At 47.2% G+C, this 22,405-nt stretch overlaps 1 protein-coding gene across 2 annotated transcripts in view; it reads left to right on the plus strand.

Annotated features, from left to right (window-relative positions):
- Positions 1-22,405, plus strand: part of COL24A1 (collagen type XXIV alpha 1 chain) — a 321,301-nt gene that overhangs the window by 262,302 nt on the left and 36,594 nt on the right. For both annotated transcript variants that reach the window (XM_047785408.1, XM_047785409.1), the window contains exons 49-53: positions 15,174-15,281; positions 16,930-17,037; positions 17,136-17,189; positions 17,996-18,058; positions 21,131-21,184. In XM_047785408.1, coding sequence (XP_047641364.1) covers positions 15,174-15,281; positions 16,930-17,037; positions 17,136-17,189; positions 17,996-18,058; positions 21,131-21,184 — 387 coding nt within the window. The remainder of the gene's footprint in view (positions 1-15,173; positions 15,282-16,929; positions 17,038-17,135; positions 17,190-17,995; positions 18,059-21,130; positions 21,185-22,405) is intronic.

The raw sequence follows: 22,405 nt of genomic DNA on the forward strand, positions 1-22,405 counted from the left end.
TTGAGTTTGGAAACACAGAAAGTTCTGGAGAGGGTGATGGTGCCAGTTGTCCACCCCTGTGCACGTGCGTGATGCCACGGAACCACACACCTACAGATGGGTGAGGTGGTAACCCGATGACATGCACATTACAGTTTACCACAATAAAAGACCAGCACTCTACAGGCTGCCCGGTAAATGGGGAACTGCGTTACAGCAGGACGCCCCGATGTGGGGATGGACCCCAAAGTCTAGAGGGTCACTCAGCATCAGACGAGCGAGGCAAAGTGCAAGGACTTGTCTCTGCTGTGGGGCAGCTCTCCTGAAGGACCTCCAGCCTCTGCCCCAGGAGCGTCTGGCATTTGGCCGTCCCTGCACTTTTCGACCCTGTCTGCTTATCCTTGGGGTCTCGGTCCCTCTCACTCTCCAGGGCCAGTTCGCATGACGTCCGCAGTTTAACAGACCTGCGTGATATTCTAGGAGGTATTAGAGTATAAAGAAATCCCTCTGGTGTGCTCTGTGACAGAGCTGGCACGGCACTGAGCTAGGGCATCGAAGGAGTGCAGCACTCTGCCTGGTGAAGGCCGGTGAGCTGCCTCTGAGGGGCTTCCCTGCGAGCCACTAGGCCAGGAACTGCTGTCGCTGGTGGCTGTGCCGTGTAGTGAAGACACCGTGTCAGAAGCTGCAGCTGTGATTAGCATCAACTCTTAATTAAGTTCATAAGTCTGAGTCTCGGAATTATTGCCAAGATTTAACTGGTATTTGCATGAGCCAAAGAGATGAGTGAGATGGACACGGGCTAGGGTCAGATCAGTGCTCCTGCACCATTCAGGCCTTGTGGCAGTAGATACACAGTCCTCAGAGGAATGCGTAAATGTGCAGTTTCCTGCAGGGATGTGCTGTCCCCTTCGCCTTGCTGTTGGGGGGAGGGGCAGGAAGACCGCATCACAGAGGCTTCCTCCCACAATGGCCTTCACTTTATGAGTTGGGAGCCTCCTCTTTTCTCTGAGATTGGAGGAAAAAATACAAAACCAAAAAGTGGATTCACAGTGCCACTGGCCCTACTGGGAAAAGGGATTAAGCCAAAATGCCATTGGCCTCCATAAATTTCACTCTGACCAGAGTACCGTGGTGAACAACCAGAAACTGACATTTAAGAAGCAGTACTTGCAGTTCCCATTGTGGCTCAGTGGTTAACAATCCTTACTAATGTCCATGACGACTTGGGTTGGATCCCTGGCCTTGCCCAGTGGGTTAAGGATCTGGCATTGGCATGAGCTGTGGTGTAGGTATATATATATATATATCTGCAATATACATGCTGCAGATGCGGCACGGATCTGGCATTGCTGTTGTATAGGCCAGCCGCTGCAGCTGCAATTAGTCCCCTAGCCTAGGAACTTCCATATGCTACAGGTGCAGCTCTAAAAAATAAAAAATAAGTAAAAATAAAGACATAAAAAGCAGTACTTAATGTACTGTCCAAATGGGATAATCAGAACCCTCGCCAGAATGTTCAGATTTTTGAAAACCGTGAAACATTTCTGACAGATATTAGAGAAGATCCAAGTAAATGGAACATACACTGTGTGTGTAAATCGGAAGGCCCAGTGCAGTGAAGATGCCAGTTACCTCACTGGCAGTATGCTAGAGCTTTCAACATGCACCTGATGTGTGACCCAGCCGTTCCACCCCAGCCACGAGAAATAAAACGTAAGTCCACACAAAAACTTGCGCATGAATAATCACAGTAATTTCTTTGTAACAGCCCCAAACTGGAGACAACCCACGTGTCCATCAGAGGGTGACTAGCTAGATAAAATTTGGTATACACGTGTAATGAATATGACTCATGCTACAATGTGAACGCATCTCAAAATAATTATTCTGAATGGAGGGAAAAAGCAGACAAATGGGACATATACAATTCCACTTACATAAAATTCCAGAAACTGTTACCTCACCTGTAGTGACAGACGGTCAACCAGTGGTTTCCTGATGAGAGCGCTTATGGGGATGCGTGGGAAGGAGGCCTTGCAGAGGGACGGGGACACTTGATTACGTCACAGACTTTCCAGTTTAGGGAATTATACCTCAGTAGGGTTGTTTCATGCGAGGGGGGCCGGGGGGGAGAGAGAAAGATGACGCTGAACTCTAAGCGGGAGCCAGTGTCAGGAGCCGTAATTATAAGAGGAAAGCAGGAGACAGATACAAAGCTGGGGAGAGCGGGGTGTGTTCGCAAAACCAGAATGAGACTCATTTGGGCTGGTTTCGGGAGCAAGGCCTGGGGCGATCCCGCTGGCTGCTGCGGCCGTGCGCGCGGCGGGTGGTGGAGGATGAAGGCCCCGGTTCGGCTCCGGGGTGGTGGCGAAAGGCCGTGAGGCCCCGCCGAGGGTAAGCTGAGAAGGACCGGGAGCCCATTGGGCCTGAGTGCCTCTGGCTCCACTGGGGAAGATGGATTGCAAGGGGCACGCAGCGCTGCGGGCACTCGTGAGAGGCTGTGCTGCAGGACTGCAGGCTAACAGGCTCGTGGGCCGGGCCGAGCTGGTGAGGCGCAGATGGCACGAAGAGGACGGGTGTAGGTGGTGCTTAGGAGGGACCTTGAGCAGGACTCCGTCTGAGGACGGGCGCGGGGAGGAGGGGGATGTCAGGAACGACCTCCAGGTTTGTGACGTGCGCGGGTGTCTAACTCAGCGCCCTGTCGAGAGCGCTCAGCACTGAGAAGGCAAAGCCGAAGGCGGCCCCGGTTTCATGGGCACGGTTCTGACGTTCACGCGGCGGCGCCCGACGGGCAGTTAGATGTTCTGAGCCAAAGCACAGCGCCAGTGGGGTCCTGCCAGGGAGCAGATGGAACATGCAGCTGGGGTTTTGAGGAGCCCAATGAAGAAATGGGGTCCGGGGTATGTCAGCCCACACAGGATGCTGGGAAAATCCAGACTCTCGGCTGTTGGAAGCTGTTACCAGCCTTCAACCTGAGAGGTTCAAGGAGAGAACGAATATGCCACCTTGAGAGTCAGGCGGGGCCTGGACCTGTTGGCAAAGGAGCGTCTTCCGGAGCCGTGATTGGAAGTAACCCAACCACGGACAGAAAGCCGGAGGCCGGAGCAGTGGGAGAAATACACGCGTCACCCGTCTGTCTGTTGCTTTCCTGGCCATGGGGCCGCCGAAGAACAAGAGCACTGGGGGTGCATCGCGGAGGCCAGATGCCGGGGACAGGGGACAGGTAGCCGCCGAGAGCCGGGGGCGTGAGTGAACACGGGAGGCGAGTGAGGAAAAATACGCAAATGTTCGGGCAACAGCGGAAAGAAGGTCCCAAACCCGGGGGGAGGAATCCTGTCATTTAGGAGGAGGACAAGGAGACCCAGAGGGGTGTGGGGTGCAGTGAGCACGCAGATGGGGGACGAAGCGCCAGGCTCCGACCGAGAGCTTTCAGGGAGAGAGTCGTCGGCCGTGTCTGATGATCCCGAGGGATCTTGTTGGACGAGTGTTTCATTCCCGCTTTGTTTTGTTTTGATCTTTTATTTTGCGGCTACTTGGCATTTTAACCCCGTTTTTATGTTTAGACATTTTTATTTTTCCTCTTTTCGGAGTCTTGGTGGGAGGCGCCTCCTACTGCAGACCCTCCCCACACGTCCTCCTAGAAACAGGGCGCAGGCCCCTGGCCCAGGCTTAGCTGATCAGTCGTAGTCGCCTGCCCTCCCGGTGGGGAGTTGGTGATGCACAGAAGCGGGGACCCAGGGGATTCTCTTCTGGTGGCACCAACAATCACGTGAGTGGCACTCCATCTCCAGGGATGACCGGGGGCATGTCCAGCACTGGGCTGGATTCCCGGGCAGTGTTCTCGTTCTGCCTGCCTGCCGTTAATTCTACCCACTTTCCAAACCTGATTTTCTGCGTTTATCTGTGATTACATGAGCTACTCAATGTCTTTTCAGTTTTTTGTGTAACTGGTTTCTGGTGTTTGCAAATAAGGACCCTGACTAATTCTGAGACCGAATAAGGTAAAATTGTAACCACGGTGTTTTAGTGTGTGGAGGTCACTGGTAACGTTAACAAATAAGCACGCGATTTGATTAGTGGGGCAGAAGCAGGACTGGGGTGTGCCTGAGAAATGAGTGGACAGTGAGAAAGTCCCAATATTCAGACAGTTCAGTGGAGGAGTTTGGCTCTGAGGGAGCAAGGAGGGCGATGACTAGAGAAGGAACAAGCATTAAGGTGGAAAGTTCTGTTTCAGTGAGGGAACCTTGAGCACATCGAGATGCGAGACGGCCTGGTAGACGGTGGACTTAATGAAAGAGGAGAGTCCACGGAGGAACAGGTCAGGCACGAACACGCGTGTTCTTTCTCCACTTACTAGCAAATCTCCTTCTAATTGGGCATCATTAAAAACAAACAAACAAAAAAAAAGGTTCAGAGCCACAGATCCCTTTATATGTGCGGCCCGTAGAAAAAGTTCATGATGAATTTCGTGAAGAACAAATTGAATGGAGTAGAGCACCGCCGAGGAGCCGAGTCCGGCTGCAGCGCCCTTCTAGCCACGAAGCTGAGGGATCTGTGCTATTTTCATTTATGAGCAATTAGGGATCAGAGCATCACTCATCTTTTCCTACTTTTTAGCATTTTCGAAGAATCTTATAAGAAAACTTACATTCATACTTACAATATCAGGATGGGATACCGAAGCATTTTGTAACCATTGCAATAAAAAAAAAATAACTTTCCCTCAGTTACCCAAGTTTAACCCCAAGGTTTACACATGAGTATGTGTAACACATGCTGCTCCATAGAGAAAATTTGACTTGAAGTTAGAATGGTAATGCTTTATAAGAAACTAGTCTGTTTAATGAAATTAGGCACAATGGCTAAACTGGTCACTAAGAAAAGGGATTTCTAAGATAATTATTTTTGAAACCTACTATGGTAATAGAAAAACTACTTAAGAGAAAGTAATACAATATCTAAGTACTCGTGAATTCCCTGGAATATTTTCAACAAAGGATAAAGAAGGACATCTTTCCTTTTTTTTTTTTTATTTTTATTTTTAAATCGTGGTACTATGGTGTTTTTTGGCTTACCTCTAAATACTGCTGGATTTTTCCACTGAGAAAAATATTTATTCTGGGATTTCTAGCATTATGCAACTGCCTGATTTTCCTAAACAATGTTCTTTTTTTTTTTGGACATGGCCAAGGAGTTAAAGAATTCCTGGCATATTCACCCCGCAGTTTCAATGTTTTTTCAAGGTCATGTGACTACAGCTGAAGAGTAGTTTGGGGGAGGCTCACAGATGACTGTGTGCTTTTCCTTCCATATAAATGAGGGTTTTGAGACTGGTCATCTTAGCACATCTGTGGTAAATGAGTCTACCATGCTGTTTTCATTGAGTTGTACTTCTGTATAAGTATGATGCCTCAATCATTTATAAAAAAGGAAAACAACCTTTCCCTGCAAAGATCATAAATCCATTTGTCATCAAAGTGAAGCTCACCAGGCTCTTTATTTTTTGTTACTGCAACTAATAAAATTGGTTATTGGAAAAGAGGGGAAGAAGCACAATTGCAACTTGACAAGGCCTTTCAGTCTTGATTTTGCCCTTTAGCAGGCGAACGCAGGCTGTGTTGTCTAAACGAGATGCTTGTCCTAAAAGAACATTGAAAGTTTTGCGTTTCCCACTTGCGGGTTGTGTCCAGTGTGAAAAGGAAAAACACACTCGATCCAGCCTACTCATAATCCAAGCGCAGAGAAGCAGGACAACCACAGAAGCTTCTGTAGGAACGCAGCAGCCAAGGCACCTCTGGGCTGTGTGTTCTCTAGTCTGTGAACTGGTTACCCCAAAGAAACTTCTGATTCTAAGAAGGTAGGCTTCTTTTTTCACAGTATCTTGGACTAAGAAACAAACGAGCCCTGGGCAGATCTGCATTCAGCGAATCCTGTCAGCTCTGGTTGATTATCCGGTCACAGCTTATCCCGAGGGCTGCTTTCCCCCTACTCCACCCTGCTGCTCATTAGGAACTCTTCCAGGGCAGACCCAACTCCGCCTGCGTGGCCGCTTATGAGCAGCAAAACTTATTAGCAGAAGGATTGCTACAGGATGTAACTTTCCCAGTTGACTCTTGAGTGATTCCTGATCCGATGAGGTTCACACTCTGTGAATATTGTTCCTTATGATGTGGCCTCTGGTCACATCCCAGTCTTAGACTCTCCCTTTCTCCTCCACGTGTGCTGTGCATTTTAGTCTAACAATTACTGAGCAATTATTAAATACTTTCATATGCCAGGCACTCGTCCAGGTGCTGAATATCTATCTCTGAGGTTGTTTAATTCTCCCCCAAGCCCCATGAAGTAGGTACAGCTATTATCTCTAGTTCACAGGGAAGGAAGCTGAGCCTCAGAGAGGCAAGTACCTCGCCTGAGGTCACACAGGTAACAGTAGAGCCAGAACTCGGAATCACAGAATCTAGACTCAGAGCCCACACCTTTGACCACTGTGCTACTCCCCCTCAAGCGTCCTGCTTTCCTAGTCATGGCCCGGTTCTGCATATTTCCCCGCTTCCATGCCTTTGTACAAGCAATTCATTCCCTTTGCTGGGAAGACTCCGCCGTCTTTTGCTCTAAGTTCAGGAGGAACGACTTCTTGGTCTTTCGGGACCTCACTGGCTGTTAGGCTCTCCGCCTCGCGCTCCAGTCCAAGCCGCTGCACGCTCTGTGCACCCGCTCCGTCGGAGCCTCGGTCCTGTGGGCGCGCATCACGATCCAAGAGTCCGTCAGCTTCTGCAGAACCGGGGTTGTTTTATTGGTCTTTGCAGCCCGGGCAGCTAGCGCAGTGTCAGGCTCCGTTAGAAGCAGCTCAATAGATATTTGAGGAATAAGTATCCTTCCCATAACAGCTATAATTTGGAGACCTAAGTTTAGAATTAAGATGTGTTCGCTACTTAGCATCTTAAGAGTCATGTATAAAATGAGTATAATAGCACCTAATTTGTGTCGTTTGTATGCAAATCGAATGAGGCACCTGAAGCGCTTAGTAGGCCGCATGCAGTTTCTGAGTTAGTCTTTCATCCCAAGCAGCACTCATGGCTATAGGCGAACGCTCAGTAAACAAATGGTAGTTTAGTGCTTAATACCGTTACCAACCAGCCTTGGCTCTGCTCGCCCGCGTGCAGGAAAGCCAGTCTGACACTGAGCTGCTGTGAAGCAGAGGGCAGCAGTTCCGTTGGGCGCCGCAGGAGGCCCGGCCACCTAGTGCCTAAAGTCCCGGGCTTCCAGGCGGGTCGGCGGAGCCTCGTAAGGACGAGGTGAGGGAGGGGCCCACAGAGCACGTGGCCTGCTCAAAGTCAGGCTCTGATTGGCTGCCAGGGTCACAGGGCCCCGGGCACGTGACCAGCTCAGACTCAGGCTCTGATTGGCTGCCAGGGTCACAGGGCCCCGGGCACGTGACCAGCTCGGGCTCAGGCGCTGGTGGGTCCCGGGCTGCGGCCTCTCGGTCACAGGTAGTTACTGCCTCCCACTTGGTGGGGTTTGCATCTGAGAAACAGCAGGACACGCGTATCAGATACTCTAACCAGGTGCCTCAGAGGGCGACTAAGGCCAAGGAACCAGAGGGACAGCCCGGCGGGGGCGGGGGCAGAGGGCAGGGGGCAGGAGGATGGCGGAGAACACGGTGGACAAGGAACCGCCCTCGTGGAACGTACCGGGAAGGGCAAGACGTTACTGACCTTTGACCATTTTTTACCTTAAAAATCACAATGTAGTATTAGTCTATTGGGTTGTGGTCTATAAACAAATCAAGTAAGTCTAAATTGTGGCAAATGCTGTGAAAGAAAGGAAGCTGAGTGGAAAATGGATTAGAGGTGGAGGAGCCTAGAGGGGCCTCGCTGAAAAAGCCTACGTTTGAGCTGAGAACAGAAGGTAAGACTGAGCCGTGTAATTAAAGGAGGAGAAAAGAACTTGCATGCGAGGGTCCCAAAATGAGGTCCTGCAGTCACGAAAAAGGCTGCGTGTCTAAAGGATTGTCAGAGAGCAAGTAGGAGACTGGGGATATTGCTTTGTTGTTTTTGAAATAGAAGACAGGCATTCATTTCTTCATAGTGGTGTGGGCCTCGTCACGGTATGAGTCAAGGAACAGGTGAAATACCCGCCTCTCGTCCTGATGAATCCTGTGATTATAGATGGAGGCCTTGGTAAAGGAGATTTCACAGGATACACTGACTTTGCCCAGTCTTAGAGTGGCTTTTGAGACACTGTCTATTTTGCAAGAATAATAAACTATGAATAAATAACTTCTGTGAAGTATTACAGTGTCAAAGTGCCTGTATCCATCAAGGCCGAGCAAGAGTGAGTTGTGTTTGCTCTTGGGAATGGACCTAAGGCAAGCAAACCTGTCCTCGCTGCCTTAAGACTTGCCTCATCCCAACTCCAAGTTCCATAAATTTAACATGTTTAGTGCGTCAAAGCTAAAGTTACCTCCCAACTTCAGTATACAGCTCAGTCATCAATCTCATTTCTAACATGTGGCCACGTGATTTGTGATTGTCCCTGAGGAGAATGTTATGAATGCTCTATTATCTATGTGTAGTGTCACCTTGCGTATAATCATCTAATAATTTCTACCCCACATATTTGTAAAAAGCCAGTTCTTTCCTAGGAGGGATGTGTTTAGTAAGCCAAATAAAATGAGAAATTCCGACCTAAAAAGCGTTTTTAGTTGTTTGGAGGATCGGAAGTGAAGTGTTAGTTTTATAACCCAGTGGCTCACTGGCTTTGAAAAACACAGAATTTATCTTGCCTAATAATGCAGAAAATTTTTTAGTTCATTGTATTTATTTTTTGTACTCTAGAAAGTAAATTAGTTTTAATGACTATTTTCTTATACATTAAGTAACTATATAAAAATCTGCTGGGAGCACAGAGGGCAGTGTGTGACAGTACAGAAAGTAAAAAAACTGTTTTCCTAGTAATTTTCTTTTAAATAAAAACATTAACTAATTTGAAGTTCAGTGTCATTTTAAATTTATCAATCTGCTGTTGACAAGTCAGTGTAATTAACATCAACAAATTATCACTTTATTCACGATAAATCTAAAGGTGTAGTACTCCTTTGCTAAACCTCTTTAAAGTCTGGGTCGAAGGTGTGGATTTCTGTTGTTTTATGTAGCACATTCCATGTTCCTTCTTTTTTTCATATATTTGTTTCAGGTCTCATGAGAGTAAGACAGCTACACCAAGGAGCCTGGGGCTCACAGACAGCATGACATTCTCTTTGGTGTGTCTCACTATTAAAGGCACACTAGCCATCATTCCTCTCAAATCCGTCTGTCTCTCCTCTGACGTGTGCGGATAGCCCCACTTTCCTTACCAGGTCTTTCCAGCTTGTTCCAGATGAAGGCAGATTTTTACTTACACCACTCCTTCCTCTCCCACAGGGAAGTCAAAGTGAAAAGCAAGCTGCTTTTCTCCCCTTAACTGACTTCAGATTAAATAAAGTGACACAGCTATGTGTTTCTGATACGTAGAAGACACTCAATGAACAGCCACTCTTGCCGTGGCTGATACCGTTCTTACTGATCCAAGTATTCATTTCCTTAGAAACTCAGCCTTAAGCAGCCACCAGCTTCCATTGTGTCAAAACTGACTCTTGCCTAAGAGTCAGGACCAGTTTCAGCAGAGACGCACCCTCCCTGAGGGTCACGGGTGTCCCTCTCTGTGAGCCACCTGCAGTCTTTTATTAACTTGCTATGACTCGGGCACACTGTTGATCGGTCTCGGCATCTCTGAACAAATTAATAATTCTGATTTTATTTACTTTTAAAATTTGCTCAGAATGACTTGGTTTTAGATAAATCATCTGGAAGACATTGGATGAGTGCCTAGGGATCAGCATCTGTTCCTCTTGAAAGCAGAAGACTCCTCCATCTGTGTCCTAGTGATGAGAAGTGTTTGTTCTCGGCTTGTCTGAAACAGCATTGCAACTTCGTACAGGACACTCTGCTCCCCTCCTCAGATTTCCCTAGAAGAAACCCCTGTGAACAGTGACCGCCGGGGAACGTATTTATCGTGCCGGGCGAAAGGCTGCTGGCCCTGCAGGAAGTGAAGGTTCAGGGTGCAGCTAATCCAAGGACTCTTTATCCTCCTCCCAAACCACGACTGCCCTCGGGAGTGTCCAGCAGGCTCTGAATGTCCTTTGTCCATATATCACGCGAAAGACACAGTTGTTATTTCTGTTGGAGGCTGATGACCTTAAAAATACCTGAAATGACAGGTGAAGTGAGCCGAGGGGGTGCTGGTTTAGAACTGTGGCTGCTGAGACTCCCCAAAATCGGTCAGGCCCTCTCTGAGGACACGGCAGCCACTGCTTCTGCGACACAGCCCGACGTCGGATGTGCTCGGTCTTGGAGACAATTCACTATTTTTTTTTTTTTTTAACTCTCTCACTGACGCGTATCTTGTCACCTTTCACCTCGCTCAGCCCTGGAGCTCCTTCTTCGGTCTGAAAAGCTGTTTTTCCCTTGCTAACACGTGCTTCCTTCCGTCTGCTGTTTCTGGCCGTTGGGGCCCCCGGTTCCTTCCGCCCTTTAACCTCTTTTTGTTACATCGAGGACGACACGTCTGATCTGCCTTTGGCGGTGAGACGTGCCTCTCCCCAGTCCTTTAGAATCCTGGCCGTCGGTAACACTCACGGCTTCCTGACCGTTTCTGGAAGTCTGTCCCCAGCGTCGGGTGACGTGGGTAGATTCGATTTCGTTTGTGTTGATGAGCTGGTGCAGCGGCAGCGTCGTCCGCCTGCCTCCGTGGTTCTCATGGCTCATGTGCAAAGCACTGTACAGATGGGCCAGCCCAGAGATGTGGGCCCCAAAGGCTCAGACCAGTTAAATCAAATCGGTGTGAAGCGCAGAGCGAGAAACGAGGGGCAGGAGCTGGCGTCGGTTAAAGCACCTGGGATGCGGTGCGCGCGGCGGGGAAGGAGCCACCCCGAAGCCCAAGTCCACGGTGTGGGTCCCAGCTCTCTGGCCCTTTGCCTCCCCTCCTGTCTGCCTCCTCCCTTCCTCACCCCCTGTCTCTAGCGTTGCCCTCGGATGGTGCCTTACAAATTCGAGAGCCATTAATACAGAGAAGTGGTGAAGAGACAAGGGTGGGCAGAGACTGGGACAAAAAAGATTGAACAGTCACGCAGGGAGCGTGAGCCTGTCCCCTGAAGGCGACTGCCTGTGAGCACGGGGCTCAGTTCCTGGCACCCAGGGATCCCCGGCACAGTTTTATTCGCTGTTTGACCGAGGTTTGTGATCACGAAGAAAATCTCATTTAAAAAAGGTCATTTTTTAATAGATTGAGTTATTTTTTTTACCGTCAGTAAGGAAATTAAAGGATATCTGATAATTTGGAGGAAATATTTTTAAAAAGAGGAAGACTGCTTTAGCATTAATTTCAAAATTGGCTTCACCCTTTAAATCATCCCATTTTCTGAACCAGGCCTCCCACAGAAATGACTCTGGCCTGTCTTGAGCCCGTTGTCTCTCCTACCACAGTACAGCCTTAAGGCAGACAGCTTTCCCTGTGAGCCAGTTAACCCTACCTTCTCAGGAATTCCTTTTCTGATTCGTATCAAAGGTTGCTGCCCCAATTCAGAACCTCTAGCATGTATATCTCTTTTCTCACCTGGTCATTTTCTTTTACACTTCTGCCTTTATTATAACTATTCCTATATTGCAGTGCCTTTCACTTAATTTTAAGCTTATGGATGCTTTGCATCCCCCGGGCTCCCATGGTGCCCCCCTTACACAGATGATATTCAACAAACACCGTTGAACCCTTGGCGCAAATGCTTTGCACCCCCCCCCCCCGGGCTCCCATGGTGCCCTCCTTACACAGATGGTATTCAACAAACACCGTTGAACCCTTGGCGCAAATGCTTTGCACCCCCCAGGCTCCCATGGTGCCCTCCTTACACAGATGGTATTCAACAAACACCGTTGAATCCTTGGCGCAATCCAGTTTCACACCCCAGAAGTCAACTCAGAGAATAACGATATTCCTGGAACAGGGGTCAGCAAAGTTTTTCTATAAACGTAACTGTTTTTGAGTTTGCAAGAGGCAAAGTCAAGGGTGTTACTTAAGAACATAGGGAACAAGAAAAGTAAATTTTCACAAAATTTGTTAGAAATTTAAAATATATTAATTTAGGCTAGTTTTGTTGTGATACAAGCCTATTAATGAGAAAAATGGAATTCTTTTGCAAGGAGGATAACATTGAGCTTAGTACAGTTTCCTGTCATCAAAATTTCAATTGTTAACATGGACTAAAGGTGAGATTTGCATATTTTATGTATTTCATCTTTGAAAATTCTTTTCACAGAGATCTGTGCTGCCAAATACTGCAGCTCATGAGCATGTGATTCTAATTGAGCATATTTATTGCTTGGAAGGAATTTATAAAATGCTGTTAGACTCTTCTCATGTTTGCCTTTTAGCATGTTATTGCATTGTAGATTAATCATTTCCACTTGAAGTTTAGGTAGACATGCAATGAAACAATTAAATGAATTTTGAAATAAAGAAATTTCTTGTAACCAGGTCTGAAAAATGCTGCTGAAACTGAATTAAGAAAATGCGCTCCCTGCAAATCCGTGTGGAGATGCCAGTCTCACTTCCTGTTTTAATTTCGGACAGCTGGGAAGTGTATAAAGCTGTTTGGCATTACTTGTGACTTTATCATAGTAGATGATTCACATGTGAGCATTGTTCTGCCTTGTCATTTTAGGTTGAATTCATGAATAAACAGTAAGTGAGTCTGCAGCAAAATCTGAATTCTAGAGCTATTTATTAGTCAGTATTAGAGGTTGGTTCTTCTCATTAAAAAAAAAAATACAAACCTTCAGTCTTAGTCTCAGAGATCTCAATAAAGCTTCATTCCTGCTAAGCCATCTAACTAAAGCATGAGAAAATAAGAATATTTAGCTTCTACTTTAAAAAAAAATTCACAGAACCACTGAAGGTTAAAGTTACAAGTCAGTGGAGTTCACACTTGACACAACTGACTCACTCACATACACACGAGCTTCACGTGTTTTCTTCAGAGTACCAGGGAACATGCGTAGCTCTAAATACCTTCACGGTTTCACGAGATTTGTGAATTTGTCTAGTTAATCTTTTTCTAATCAATTTCTGTCAGTTTTATCACATTTTAGCAGATTCCCCTTCTGGTTGTACTGATTTATCGCTTTACCTTATTTAAAATATTCTCACCTATGGTCACTCCATAAACTAGTCATACAGGCTCAAGCACTTCACACTCCGCTTTGATTCCTCAGGTAAGAACCTGGGTATATTACTGCCATTACTCACGTCTATCGATTGTCAACAGGCAAGGAAAACCACTTGCTTGAAAGCATTTGCCTTGTTTTTTAGTTGATGCTTCTCCATTGTCCTCAATATTTCAAGCAACTTTCTTGCCAAAAGGCTAACAAACGGGTTTATTTTTGCTGCATGATTTATTTAAGTCTGTCAATAAGCCATTTTCTTTGTTGGACTAACAAACGAACCACTCAGAAACTTAACTTTAGTTGCAACTTCATTTTCAAATATTTGTGAAGAATTTCTGTTGTGAGAGTCTCCGTTTGAAGTTTCCTCCTTTTTCTGTCAAGCTTCTGTGCGGTAAGGATCCAGGGCAGGTGCCGGGTCCGAGAGGGCCGAGGCCTGTTGCAGTGTTTAGCACAACCACGGCATCGCTGCGCAGCAAAGCTGTGACGTCGGGTTTGATCACAAATAACCCACATCCTGCTGAGCCTTAAAAATACAACATTCAAAGTCCCCTTTTTCCTTCTTTCCTTGTTTTGATACACACATATGTGCTGATAATAAGTAATAATCTCACAGTAAGTCCGCCTATGTTCCACTTGAAACACGGTCACGTTATAATCGCATCCCTTCAATGTGCAGCAGCAAAGCCGCGGGGGAGCAGTGGCCCCTTTCACAGACGCTGCCCCCGCCGCGGACCCTGCTTTACAGCCCGAGACGACCACCGAGGTCGTCCACGCATCAACACGGCTGTGCTTCCGCACAGCTTCACTTACAGATGCTGAAATCCTGATGCCATGTAATGTCCACGTCCTGAAATATTCCTTTTTTTTCTTTTTTTCTTTTTTTTGTCTTTTTGCCTTTTCTAGGGCCGCTCCCACGGCATGTGGAGATTCCCAGGCTAGGGGTCCAATCGCCACGGGAACTCCAGTATTCTTCTTCTTTTGAGGGTTCTTTTCAAGGTTTGAAAATGTAGTGACTGTTCTTAGCCCACCCAACTCTGCAAAAATAGGGAAGAGACTGGATTTGACTTTGCGAAACATACCTTAGCAACTTTGTTTTAGGATTTGGCTTCGAGCAAATACTGTTTACTTACTTAACTTTATTCCCAATTAAGCGATTTGAGGCAAATTTTCTGGAATCGTGTCTGATTGAAAAATAGAATATTCTTGGAATTCCTTTCGTGGCGCTGTGGAAACGATCCGACTAGGAACCATGAGGCGGCAGGTTCGATCCCTGGCCTCGCTCCTTGGGTTAAGGATCCAGCGTTGCCGTGAGCTGTGGTGTAGGTCACAGACCCGGCTCGGATCCCGCGTGGCTGTGGCTGTGGTGTAGGCCAGTGGCTACAGCTCTGATTAGACCCCTAGCCTGGGAACCTCCATGTGCCGCGGGTGCAGCCTTATACAGACAAAAGACAAAAAAAAAAAAGTGAAAAGACAGAATATTCTTTTTTATTGAGATATAACTGATAGAACATTATATAAGTTTCAAGTACACAGTATAGTGAGTTGGCATTTGTGTATGAGAAGTAGTGATCGTAAAAAGAACATCTTCCTAGGACTACATTAGTCCGTCCCGAGGGGGGTCTCGCACACCAGCGTGTAAACCCAGAAGACCACACGCATCACGCAGAGGTTACTTAGAAGCTACTGGTGGACTTCGTACCGCCTTGGTGTTTTTATTAGAAAAACCCAGACCGTTACATTCACTCTAAGGAGAGGTTTTAGGTGAGCCCAACATCACTGAAACATCTCCACGTCCTTGGGAAGGAAGACGGGCTGAGCCCGGACCACGCGCGGTGGGGTTGACGGCGGCTTTCACAGCGCCCGCCGTCTTCACTCGCTGAGCCTCTGGACGGCCGCTCGGGAGCTGCCTGGTCTTCACCTCCCATCTCTGCTCTTCAGGGCGAAGGAGGCAGCCCGGGAAGAGCGGGACTGTCCGGGTCTCCAGGTCCTCCAGGAGCCAGAGGGCCCGCAGGCCCACCAGGAAGCCCCGGAGGCCGGGGCCCGCAGGTACGTCGTGTTGGTTCTGCTGGGTCTGTGGTGCGGACCGTGCTTCTGGGCCCTGGGTTGACTGGCTAGACCACAGGATGGTAAGATTAATATCTTCAGTACAGTTTGGCTGATACGAAAACCATGTTCATGAGAAAGGAACGTGCGTGGCCTTGACGTAAATAGCCGTCTCTTGTCACACCCATCTCACGGGGCGTGTAATTTGCCCAAACGATGCATTAACCAAGGACCATGACGCTTTCAAAAATGTTCTTTGACCCATTTTTGCTCTTCTTCGCTCTCTGTTATCCACCGTCTCCTCCAAAACAGAAAAAATGCTGTGTACATCCAGTTCCATGCTCTCTGATACACTCTCTGTTCTCTAAGGGTGAACCTGGCCGGCCAATTCATAATCTGATGGGAGTAAGGATGGTTTCTTAAAGGACAGTGATTCAGCCTTTGCCTTCACGTTTGGTGCATGAGGTCATGTGTTGTCACATATCAGTAGGCTTGTCACAGAACCTCTCTTAGAAATATCTCAGTGCAATTGACCCAGACAACCAAGAGCTCAGTCCAGTAAATGATGCTATTTCCTAAAGGCCGGGACTGAGACGTTGGCACCAACGTCATCATTAGCTGTTATTTTGACTCTCAGGGTTGTAGAGAATTTTGAGGTGTGCTGACCACTGTGGGTAAAACTGAAAACCGTGACCCAGAGCCTGCCTGTTTACAACACGATCCTTTCTGTTGATGTTTTACCACAAATATTCCTTTCCGCTGAAATGCAAGAGAGCTGAGCAAATGCCCAAACTAGGAAACGAAATGAGAAAGAGCCCTACCTTTTCCGTGTGAATCTACCAAAAAAAAAAAAAGTGGACTCAATTGTCACTTTCCAAAGCTCTCTCTTTATCTCAGGACAGCAAAGGATAACTTGCTCATCTTAAAGCTCTTTGGTCAGAGTCTATCAAGCATCGTTTTTCATTAGACTCTACCCGATTCCCAAGTTTATTTTTTTCAATTTTATTTTTAAAATTATTAAAGCTATTGCAACTTTCAAAAACAAAACAAAAATAAATTTTAAAAAGACTTGACTTTGAAAAATAAAATAATACTGATTAACTCTATCCTAAGAGTGAACTTGCAGAGGATAAAGAGGGTTCCTATCAAAGGAATCTTGGGAAATAGGAGATGGAAGTTGCTTAGGGATGCAGCTGAAACGGTAGCATGGCAGGAGCCAGGGCTCACCGTTCAAGAGATTGTGCTCTCCTTCTGGCATCAGAGAGCTTGAGTCATCCCTGTTTGGTAAGGAAAGCGCAGCAGACTCATTCGGCTCCAACAGAGTACAGGGCCCCTCCCCCCCAGCCCCCCCCGCGTCCCCCCCCCCACCCTTCTCTCCGGGAGCCCGGCTCTCCTCCGCCTACTCGCAGCCTCCTCTCCTCTCCTCTTCGCAGTGGTGACCACAGTCTCGGAATTCTCCTGCCCTGCTGCCCCGCTTTTGTTCATGGTATCCAACGGTCTGCGTGGGGAAGACGGTGGTGGGAGAGGGAGTGGGCACATTCTGACTCTGCCCAGGGCCTTGTACCAGGCCTGCGGATGGGCCAGCGCTGGGTTTCAAAAGCCAGTATGTTTGTCGGTTCTTGAGTCAAGACCGTCTTGTCTTTGTCCCCAGGGTGAACGCGGGCTGCCTGGGCAACCTGGAAGTCCAGGTAATCGAGGTCACCAAGGAGCACAAGGCGGCCAAGGACCACGCGGCGAGCCTGGCGCGAAAGGGCAGACCGTACGTGCCAACTCGGAAATCCACCGAGCCTTTCCTCTGCAGACCAGCCTGGCATCGGCATCGCGCGGTGACGGCTGTCCTGTCTGTTCCCATTGCAGGGCGAACACGGCGCTCAAGGTCTGGCAGGCTTCCAAGGATTCCCAGGCCCCAGAGTAGGTTTCTGCACCTTCTGCTGGTCTTCCAGCCATCCAGGAAAAAGGTGTTGCAGTGCCAATATCTGCTCTCTGACTCGAGCCTGTACGAGCCTGAATCCCCCAAGTTTCACATGGTGGAGAGTTGCATGTTTGATCTTTAAATAAGTACATGTTGAAACTTACATAACTATGTATTTTCCTAGCAATTTTATTGAATAATTTGCTTCTGTAGCCTATGAAAAATTTCAAATGTACAAGGCAATTGAAAGAGTAAACACGCATATACCCATTACCCAGATTCTACCACAAAGTTTTGCTGTACTTGCTTTACTGGGTACCTTTGCCATCTCGCCTTCTCTCTTTTTTGGTGTATTTCACCACCTGGGCTATTTCTTTTTTTTCTTTTTCTTTTTCTTTCTTTTTTTTTTTCTTTTTTTAAGGCCTGCGGGTGCAGCATATGGAAGTTCCCAGGCTAGGGGTAGAATCAGAGCTGCAGCTGCATCAATGCAGGATCCGAGCTGCGCCTGCCACCTACATCATAGCTCAGAGTAGCACGGGATCCTTAACCTACTGAGTGAGGCCAGGGATGGAACCTTCGTCCTCATGGACACTAGTCAGATTCATTTCCGCTGAGCCATGACGGAATTTCCATTTGGTGCATTTCAGAGTAAACTGTGGACCTCAGTACAGTCCCTCAAAATACCGTAGCCTGTGTATCATTAACTATTGCAATCATTTTTTAAGATCCAGTTCTCAATAGGCTGGTACAAGATCACTTCATTTGTACCCTGTTCCAATTTTGAATTTTTGTTTTGTGCTTTCAGGGTCCTGAGGGAGATGCCGGCGGTGTTGGAACACCAGGGCCTAAGGGCCCTTCTGGACAGAGAGTAAGTGGGAAGTCCTCCTTCCTCCCCAGGTTATTACGATTCTTTGCTGGCTGTAGGAACTGGGGTTAAGAACTCTAAAATTAAAATACATGCCAAAGTAATAACTTAATACGGTGGCTTTTAAGATAGAAGCTCACTGGAGCACAAGCAGGGGCTCCCAGCCTTTTTCAGTTCATTCATTAGCTGAGCGGAAGCCTCCACAGACTACCCACACTTCCCAATTCTTTTTTTTTTTTTATTGAAATATAGTTGGTTGACAATGTTGTGCTAATTTCCCACTTCTTCCTTTAAAAAAATTATGAATTACTGTGACTACTGGATGATGTATTTATTAACTCACACCAGGAGCAAAAACATAAGGCAGTTTCACATTCTGAGCATTAATGTAACCACAAGCCAGGGAGCACCCCATGCGCCACCTGGGGGAGGCTTGTCTGTGCCCAGAGCACCACCTACCACACCTGGAAAACTGTGCCCAGAAGCTGTGTTTCCTCTGCTCAGGGGTAGGTGCGCCCAGGGAGGGCCGAGGAGCTAGCTGTGGAGATGGAAAGATCGGGGCTCCGAAGGACCCGGGTTAGCTCTGTCGTGCCTGGAATTACAAACTGTGGAGAGGATGAATGGATGGAAAAGGCACCAGCAATTGCTGCTTCCTGTTCGTGCGTGCTGCTGGCTGGCTTTGTTTCGCTTTGCTTCTTACGAACCACACCCTCCTCATGGATGAGATGAGCGATCAAAGTAAGGGGAGGAGAAGCTGTGGAGCGTCAGGTCGTCAGGTCGGGTGGACGCGACAGTGGTGCCTGTGTGCTGAGCGGCCGCCGCTGGGGCGGGGAGGGCAGAGAGGAAGGAGTGCAGGTCGGGTGCAGGACGGACCGGGGAAGCGCTTTACCATCGAAAAGCACCGTCTTGCGCAATATTGAAGAAAAAGGTGAATTTGTGAAACCATGCCCCCTTCCTGACTCTCACAGTAAATTATTTTCCACGATACCCAGAGCAGTATTTCACGGGAAATGTTTATTTAGAGACCCTCTCCATATTTCTTTAGGTGGGAGTTTATTCATTGTTTTTATGATTTCTGAAGAAGCATGGAAAGCTGGTGCTTTTAGGTAAAGTCTAATTCTTGATTTTCCACAGGTGGGTTATATACCGATAAGCTTCTCTGTAATAAATAGTGTTTTTAAGCTTTTACTTAAGGTCCCCCATATTTATTCGTTTTATTCATTCTAATTTTCTCAATTAAATCCTTTCTGGATTTTTGTCAAAGAGAAGTTGGCTGCCTGCCTCACCTGTGACCTGAGCAGAGTCACACCGAGCGCGGTGTCTCTAAGCCAGGACTGAGTCTGTACTACCTGGCAACTCTGCAGATGTTATCAGCTCTCCAAAGTAAAGCTGTGCTAACCAGCTCTCAGATACTAATTTCTGCGTGCAGGCGCTCCTTTATTCAGTCATCACAGAGACAAGTGAGAACTCTTTAGGTTAATGTTAAGCAAAAGCCCCGTCATGTACCAGTACTGAAGTTCAGTTCACACCCCTGTACCACTTAAACCTCATAAAAATCCCAAGGGGGACGCTATTATCCCCATTTTACTGGCCAGGAAACTGAATGAATCTCTGAAAGGTAATTTGCCTAAAGCCATATATGGCTAGCACTTAGAGGAGCCAGAATTTGCATCCATAGCCGATTGACTGAATACTATGCAAAAGCTTGCTTGCTAACTGCATAATTATAGAAGGAATGAATATTAAGTGGCCTAGTGCCTAGTTCTTGCTCAATAATCAATAAATATTTGATAGTTAAATTAAATGAAGTAGGAAATTTGGATTAATTCTATTCCATTTCAAAGAAAGATGTGTTTAGGTAGTTAACTGATAGACCATAGAATTAAAACCATAGAATCTCATCTTTTGGATACATTTAGATAAAAATAGACTTTTTTTTTTTTTCTCTTTCTGGAGTTCATGCATACCTGTACATTTTTTTTTTTTTTGGAACAAATCATTATTTCAGAGAGTCATATCATGGTCAAATTCATTAGATTAAAGGTTTCTTGACTCTTTTTGTCAGGGATAAGCCCATCTAGATGATATATTTGATTAGGTTAAGAAGTCGGGTCTCTTGCTTGTGGATCTTGGACATGTGGGTACCCGATTTCAGATTATCATTTGGTCTGCATGTGTGAAAGGACTTCCATTAGACTGACTTTACAGAGTACCGGCTAGTTTCTCTCCTGAGCCAACTTAGTATCGTAGCTCTTTGTCAGTAGACGGAGTGGCGTTATCCCCACCCAGCTGCTGGTGTTTTCTGTACCTGGGCAGGAGCTGGACAGAGAGGAGGCCTGTCGGCATCTACACCTCCACAGTCCATGCCCCGTGTGAGCTGCAGAGACGGACATTCCCCGCCAGTGGTTGGCGGGAGCGGAGGTGGAGGGGAAATAACCAAATCAGGCATTCTGTGCTCGTTAAAAATGACAGGCTCCATCTTTAGTTTGGGAGGAGCTGAGCAGAGATCCAGTTTATCCAAGGTTGTCTTTATAATCAAATGACAGCTTACACTTTCCAAACTGTTTTCCGCACTGAATTCTCACAGTTGCCCTGTGAAGTAGGCGTTCTTATTTTCCAGAGAATGAAATCGGAAGTGCTGTTGGTCACAGCTCACACCCTCTGGTTCTTTCCCCAGAGACCGCTCACTTCCAGCTGCACGTCGCTCAAATAGCTTCTCCTTCAAAGAAACTTACATTGTTTCCCATGACTCTACCTAGTCTTTTTGAACATAAAGCAATTGCTTTTGTTGTTCCATGACACACATGAAGTGGCATCATCGGAGGTAGCACCACCTACAAACAGTAATGCTGATTTATCAGTGTGTTGCTATGCAGATGGATTGCTCCTGATGGGAAACTCTAATAGCATGTGCAGAACTGTGTCAAATCAAAATTACTGTGATTTCCGCCAATTTCATAAGGTTTTGTAATAAACCCTGGAGTGAGATGGATGTACGTGGACTGTTTGAACAAGACACTCTAGAACTTCTCGAGTGATGCTGGCAGTGAGACGCTTTTTCTTTCGCCCTAACAGGGAAACACTGGATCCCTTGGCAGAGAAGGTATAACAGGCCCGGCGGGTAGAACTGTAAGTTTCCCCCAATACGGGTCTTTTGACAAATTCTTCATACTTTTTAACTTAGTTCTGTTCTTAAGTTATCCACAAAGGATCGCCCTGGGAATCTGAGAAGCAAAAGGCAAACGCAGATGTACATTTTCACCTGGCAGGTTACTCCTGAGAACTCAGAGCTCGTGTATGGGATGCAGGTGTGTGTAGAGAGGCTGGCGCTTAAAGCTGGAGCTGAGGAGGGAACTCAGGACGGGGGCGCGGTGGGGGGGAGGGCATCGCTGGAGCCACAGGGCGGATCCCTTTTCCGAAGGCGAGAGCGTGGCAGACGTCTGCAGGGAACCGAGACTTGAGTCCCTGCAAGTGCCCCCCGTGGAGAGAAGTGGGGCCAGCAGGAAACCGGAAAAGCGCAAGGCGAAGATGGGTTTCGAGAGAGGAGGAGCCGACACTGATCTTGATGAGAATAAACTGCTGTGGAAGATGGAGCGTTCAGCGAGGAAGAAAGCGACTGAAATACTTAATAAAACCCTTCTCCGATTCTTAAGCAAACTTTGGAATTGACATGATTATTTGCACGTAAGACGTAAGGAATCAGACGGCGTTTATAGAGGTTCGCCTAGTTAGGAAGGACGATGCCGGTAGTGAATTGCCCAGCTGATGCTTCCTGCCTGGAGATAAGCACGCCTTCTGCTCCACGCTGTGTCTAGAGAGGTGCTGAGCTGGCTGGTTTATGCTGCTGCCTTAGAAACCTTGCTCTGAATAAATCAGAAGTCGGACCGTGGTGCGGAGGCGGCCGTGGCAGGACGTTGTAACGCGGGCAGTGGCGCGGCCGTGCCCGAGGGAGACGGGGACCTGGAAGGAAAGCGTCCTTCTCTGCAGGGAGGCCCTAGTTTGAATGGTTTGAAAGTGTTATACAGAGAGACGAAAAGGTTGAAAACAAAATAAGATGCTTCAAATATTAAGTATAACTCTTGGTGAAATTTAGGGGAGACGCCACCACCAAAGTTACTGGCTTTTTAATTGAAAAAATAGAACGTAGAACACTATTTTTCTAGATGTGCAGCATTGACCACTCAGGGCTACACAGTCCAAGCGGGAGGTTGGAAGTGGGAGATTCTCACGTTTCAGTGGGCGGTTCTTCTGCGAGCTAACGTAGTGTTCTGATTGTGGAATGATTGTTCTCTGTCAAAAATGTGAAATATTAATTGGTCGAGGAAAATAAGAGAAAGAAGCAGCTCGATT

The sequence above is a fragment of the Phacochoerus africanus genome, chromosome 6 (assembly GCF_016906955.1).
Source record: "Phacochoerus africanus isolate WHEZ1 chromosome 6, ROS_Pafr_v1, whole genome shotgun sequence".
Lineage (NCBI taxonomy): Eukaryota > Metazoa > Chordata > Mammalia > Artiodactyla > Suidae > Phacochoerus > Phacochoerus africanus.